Here is a 6,572-nt window from a genome sequence, read left to right as displayed (position 1 = left end):
AGATTGTTGCCAAACTGATGGCACACTGTAGGGCCTAATCTTTTCATGCACTTAACAAAAAACAGTGGTACGTTGCTCTGTGGGAGGCTGTTTATCTCATATAGGGCATAAGAAGAGTGATGACACACTGCTCTGTGGGACCTGACAATCTCGAGGAAAACTTTAAAAAAAAATCTAAGCTGTGATATTGCCCTACAGGTGACTTGCCTCCCGCCACATGGCTTACAAACAAAGAAAAGAGTGGTACGTATGTTCTGAAAGGCCCATTCAGATCATGGGTTGATATCAGGGTTGGGGCTTGCTGATGCACAGCAGGACCCTGAAAATCTGCAATAAAATTCAATGGTCCAGTGTGTTGCTAAGAAATCCCTCCAGCCTAAACACAGTTGTAAAATCATACACATCTATCGGCAGATGCCTACCTGTAAAAGAATTATCTGTATCGCAGTTCACACATCCACATGCCTGTAACGGTTTAAATTTTTCCACAATTCTCATTTTACTACACCGATTCACATTTACATTCAACGTTTAGCATTTTACAGCATCAAGTCACATTTGACTGAAATGATTTGCAAGTTACAAAAAGTGTATTACTTTGGCAGTAATAAAAGTGTCATTGTATAGTTCGCATTTCACTGCAACTATGAGCATTTCACTATAATAATTTGCAATTAATTGCAATATTGATTGTTTCAGTGCAATGATTTCTATTTCTGATTTACATATATCATAAATGATTTGCATTCCATTACAATGACTTGCCTACTGCTCTGTTTTGCATTCTATTGCAACAATACAATTTCAGTGCAATGGTGTCTAGTTCATTTCATTGAGTTCATTTGCATTTCACGGTAAAAGGCCAGGAAATCATTACTCTCGTCAATTTTTTTGCAGCACCTTTTCATATTTTGTTTGATTTAAATATATTTCACTGCTTCAGTTCATGTTTCACGTCAGCAAGCAGGATTTCACTTAATTTGCATTTCACTGCCGCATGCTGTGAATCATTGAGGTTGTATGCAGTTCATGTCAGTTATTCAAATTTCAGTACAGTGAACAGCATTTCTTTCAAAAAATGTGCTAATTCATTTCTACAATTCACGTTGCATAGCAACAATAATTATTTGACGTCAATAATGCATATTTTATTTTAGGAGTTCACATTTCACTGCAACGTTTCATATCACTGCAAAGATTTGCATTTCAATGCACTGATATTCATTTCAATTCAAATGGTCGCCTTTCCTTACTACATTTATCACTCTGTTGCAATGATACAATTACAAAGCAACATTCATGCTCCAGTACAACACTTTGCATTTGACTGGAATCTGTTGCAATTCACTGGATTAATTTACTCTGCTTTGCAATAATTGCCTTTAGATTGCGTCCTTCCATAAGAAAGAAAGGTTTCTTACTATCTGTAGCTGTAAGTAGTCTCCTAGCCCAGAGGCACTGTCCACTCGCACCAGGATGGCGTCTTTTTGGTGCGTGCTGAAGCCCACAGCCAGGCGGTCCGCGCGTGTGCTCGGCCGGTCATTCGGGGGCCAGGTGTAGGTGATGAGTGCCCCTCCTTTTCCGAAGATGTACGTCGTACCAGCTGAAAAGAAGGAAAGAAGACAGAAACAGAGAGAGTGAGAGGCCTGAACCAAACATGGTGGAGCAGAGACAAGCCTGAGGGTTAAGTCAAGGCCAGAGACACAATGACTGCAATCAGCAGCGGAAGCAGATCAATCAATCCACTCTGAACCCAAGGCTCATCACTACCTTTCGATGCGATGTACTGCTGACCAAGAGTCCTCTACTTCAAACCCTCAATCCACCTGCCAGCTCACAGAACTGTTTACGACTCTACAAATTGATCAATCACTAAAGTAAACAGCCTCGAAATTGGGATTATTTACCCATTTATTGTTCATGCAAGAGGCATTTTTATCGCCCAAAGAAAATAAAAAGCAGTGATTCAAAGAAAATGTGTACAATTTTGTACTGTTTCACATTTCAGTCAAATTAGAATTGGCAATGGAAAGAGAATAAAATAATGCTAAGCGATGCCACAGTGACTATAAACTGCCCAAGGTTTTCGGAGATGAAAAAAGAAAACGACAGAGGAGGAGAACTGGAAATACTTTCGATATTATCCTAAATACCTAAATATATAGAGGTTTTATACAATGTATGTATTAATTCACATTAAGCTTTGTATAGGGCTACTTATCTACTTCTGATTCCTTCACAAAGATGAAAGAAATACCGAACTGTGAGTTCGGGTTCAGTCACTTGGGCCCTGGTCTGATATTCTCCAGTCTCTACACCTAGGCCTGAGGGATTGACCTGAACGCTCTCTGAAACTGCTTCGTTTTCAAGTCTTTCCTGAAATTGTTATAATTTGGTTCTCCCTTGAGGCTCTAGTACTGTGAGTAATTGTGTTCCATGTTAAATTATTTTACGCTTTTCAACTGCAAGGCTGAGGTCTCTGGCTGTTTCGGAATGTTGAGTTTATTTGCAGTGCCTTCTTCAGATGCACATTGAGTAGACAACCATTTCCTAGAGAACTGTCAGGCTGTGCCTGTGTGCCACATGCTCAGAGTGTATGTGGGGCTCTAGCTTTCTAATAATCAACTGCTGCGGACCGAGCAGTGTGACCATTGCAGTCTGTTAGTCAAGGGTAAATGTCCGAGCGTACAAATAACTGAAGAGTGTGAGCATTTTTGTTCAAAATCTCGTGAGAGCTCTCGGAAAATCCTGTAGCATGACGTGGCGTTGGGAGCAGGCAAAACCACTGCAGGGCTAAGTTCTGCACTGGCAATTAAAAAATAATATGAAGTATTATTTTAATAATTATTATTTATGGACCCTTACATGTATTAAATGTGCAATGCATATATTTAGTGGTATATGAAACATCTTATCGGGGATCAGCCATGATCCTATTCCTCATCTCAACCTCTCTCTGAGTCCCTTTGGTCTCACCTCCTCCCTGACCGTTATGTTACCCTCTTATGGTCGCCCACTGTACATTCACCAATCTTTGAAACTGCACACACTTTTGGTTCAAAGTACAGACCATTTTACAACCAGCTTTCTTTATCACGTCTCCCGAATGAATACATATTTGCTAATAGACATACGACTGGAGCCGCGTGCGTTCATAGCGGATTGATTCAGCAGGTCACCGAGACTTGTCAAGCGCCTGGTGTGGAAAAAATGAAGTAAATATGTGTAATTAACCCATCCAGGCCCTGGGTCGTCCCGTGGTGGCATTGGCTGCTGGAATGCCTCACAGTGGACCACGGGCCGAGCTTGTTGAGGTTCCACTATTTACAGATTGAACCCTGGAGGCCATCTCGCGCGCAGGTGTGGGCTGACTCACCCCGCGCGCGTCGGGCTGCCGCCTCAGCTCCTCCACGCGGCGGCCTTGGGCCTCTGGCAAGAGCGTCACGCCGGCAGCGGAGAGCACGCGCCGTGTGTACCGGGTAACACGAGCGCGAGCAAGAGCGAGGATGCCACTGCTCCTGAGGAGCGTCACAGCCGCCACCTGACGCCGGCAGCGGAGAGCACGCGCCGAGCACCGGTGTGCACCGGGTAACAAGAGCGCGCGCCCCCGCCCGAAAGGACGCCACGGCTCCTCAGGAGCGTGGCAGCCACGGGCGCGCAGCGTGCAGCTGCGACAGCCGATATAAACCACGGTGACGCACACCGACAGATTGTATTAGGCGGCGCTGCCTTGCAGAGGTAATTGAATCAATTAGCAATTAAATATTGTCGCAAATAATAATAAAAAAAAGAGGGGGGGATGGTCCCTTGATGTGCATCCAATCCGGCGGCGGCGCGCCATGCCGGGCTCGCCTCAGCAGAAGCTCCTCCAGTCCTTATCGATGGGGCTCTTAATTAATTAATGGACGTGATAAGACACAAAGCTGGCGAGGCTGCGGAGTGTGGACGGGCACACAGCCGCGGCACTCCCCGCAAACACGAGCACACCGACCGGCGAAGAGAGCGGAGCCCTGCGCCAGGCAGTGGGAAGGGGGAGCCGGGTGGGAGAGATGGGTAGAGGAGAGGGAGCAGACTGGAGAGAAACGGAGTGAGGGAGAGGCAGGGCTTTAAGTGGGCCGGGTCCTGCCAGCGCTGAGTACCGGCAGTTGTCACGAGGGGCATTGCGGCATGGAAAGGGGTCCATATAGGGCTCTGTTTCGATGCCCTGGCCTACTTATTTATGCCTGGTCCTGGCAAAGAAAACTGTAGGGCACGCTTAACAAACATGGCTCACGCTGCACTGCGTGAGCGACACTTAACACTTACTTTGATGTTTTAAAGGCATGCCAGGCATACCCTTCTCCAGAGTTGGAATGGCAAAGCGGACAGACGGCCGGCGACCGATGGGCCGGTGCCCGAGTGCTAGCTGTGTGCAGGTTACTTGGAGGGCAACAGCCCGCAATGTCCAACTGGCCACCCAGCCCCCTTCATGTCTAGCTGCTCGAGCCACAGTTATACAAGGCTGGCGTGGGCAGGCACACAATGCTGTGCTTAGAGGTGGGGGGCCGGGACGAGTGTGCATACAGTGGGGTTGTTGAGAGGCCGGCTTTGTTGCTGTAGCTGGATCATCGTCTCTTTGGCTGTTTTCCCCACTCCTCCCCGCCAGGTTGTTCCACGGAAGCCATGATGGATGAAAGGGCGGTGTGAATGCAAGGGGCTCCCTGGGGCGTCAGGTGTAGCTCTGACAGTTAAGCTATTCACACCTTGGCCCCTCTGGGGCAAGGTGGGTTGTTGGGGCGGCAGCAGCTCAGCACAAAAGCTGTGTCTTTTGCTGTTCTCCCCCCTAAGCAGTCATACTGAGCCCACGGTGGGCGGGGAGAGGAGAGTGTGAAGAGGCTGAGAGGCCACACGGGGAGGCCAGGTCAGGTGGCGAGGCCAATGGGTCATTCTCACTTAGACCGACATGGACTAAATTTCAATTCACTTAGCTATTTACCTGCACATCTCCCCGTTTTTCAGATAGTGACAAAAGTACTTTCAAGAAATATCTTTGCTTTATCTAGTAATGATATGAGGTGCGCGCCAGGGTGTCGCCATAGTTGGGTCTAGCTCTAAGGCATGGATGCTGTCTACCTGAATTTGTACAATGATAACAGCATTATTGCTCATTGATAAAGCTGATGCTCTACATTAAGCTGTCCTAAGGAATAGTTATGTCAGATCCAGTCATACTGTAACCACTTGATGTATGTGATATAGTGTTTCAATAATAATGTAAGGCAGCCAGCAGTGTCCCTGTCATAGAGTTTTTTTGTGTTATGGCTGGTGGGTGGGGACAAGCAGTGTCAGCAGGGTGAGGGCCAAGCAACAAGAGGAGGGGTGGAGGGAGTGATTGAATAAAGGGGAAAAAAACCTCTATGACTCGGCCAGCACTGTCCACACCTTAGTGCTTTTTTATTTTTATGGCGGGTGGGGGAGGTGGCAACACAGGCCATGGAGGGAGGAAGGCATGGGAAAGCAACAAGATGGATATTGAATGGTGGCAAGCAACATGACAGAAAGCAAGAGTAGGCAAGCAATAATATTGATAGTGGAAGGAGGCAAGCAACAAAACAGAAAGTGGGGGGAACAAGCAACACCATGTACGGCGGAAGGGAGAGATAGCAACAATCCAGAGGGTGCAAGGAACAGCACAGAGAGCAATTGGGGTCAAGCAATAACATGTATGGTAGGCGGAGGCAAGCAGCAAAATGGACAGTGAGTGGGGGACAGCAACACCATGAAGAGGTGGAGGGGCAAGCAACAACAGCAAGGGGGACAAAAGCATACGGGTAAAAGAGAGACGGGAGGAAGGAAGTACAGGAGGGAGACAACCTTCAAAAAGATGCACTCTTATGGAGTGCTTAAACAAAAAGAAAAAAGCAGCTCTAAATGTGCATGCAGTACAAGGACACAAGTACTTGGTCATGCTTCAAGCAAGGGGCAAACAGAAGGAATAAAGGAAGCCAGCATGTGCTGACCAAAGAGAAGCAAGCAAATGAGAATAACGATGAAGCCAACCAGTGGTAAGCAACTGGAGTGCTTTAGGCCCACTGTAAGTTAATTAAATGTCTCACAAGCAACAGCACATGTACTGCTTCAAGTAAGACCCAAAAAGTTGGCAGGAACAGGGCTTTTACTGAAAATGCAAGCTTTTATTTTCTCAAACCCTTTTTTAGTGAATTATGGAGAGGAGGAATTTCATAGCCACTTTATTTGTCTTATCATTGTAGGTTGTTTTCCAGAGATTCTGACCTAGCCCATCCCCCATGACTTTGTGTTCAATTCATGATGTATATGATAATATGGATCAAAGACGCAGTTTATTAGGAGATGGTATCTCACAACATTGTACAAGGTGTTGAGACTGCCATAAGTATTCAGGTTTGATCTCTGTGGCATTTCCAGTCTTGATAAAAGTTACTGACTCTTCAAGCTCTAGAAATGCTTTATTTACCCCACATTTCTCCAAGGTCATGCTCCTCAAATGTGCGACACTTTTATTTGGGTGCCCCGGCCTTTTTTTTATTCCAATCTGACCCTGCCTTTCTGTG

The 6,572-nt window shown here is 46.3% G+C and overlaps 1 protein-coding gene across 1 annotated transcript in view; it reads right to left on the bottom strand.

Annotated features, from left to right (window-relative positions):
• Nucleotides 1-1,382: 1,382 nt before the first annotated feature.
• The window catches only part of LOC147692232 (neurexin-2-like), a 1,848,214-nt gene continuing 1,843,024 nt past the window's right edge, over nt 1,383-6,572 (bottom strand). Inside the window, exon 18 of the mRNA XM_086939513.1 lies at nt 1,383-1,603. Within this exon, the coding sequence (XP_086795639.1) occupies nt 1,383-1,603 (221 nt within the window). The remainder of the gene's footprint in view (nt 1,604-6,572) is intronic.

Source organism: Lissotriton vulgaris, chromosome 9, assembly GCF_964263255.1.
Source record: "Lissotriton vulgaris chromosome 9, aLisVul1.2, whole genome shotgun sequence".
In the NCBI taxonomy this organism is placed as follows: domain Eukaryota; kingdom Metazoa; phylum Chordata; class Amphibia; order Caudata; family Salamandridae; genus Lissotriton; species Lissotriton vulgaris.
Note: the sequence above shows the minus strand (reverse complement) of the source record. Positions and strands in the feature narration are given on the sequence as shown.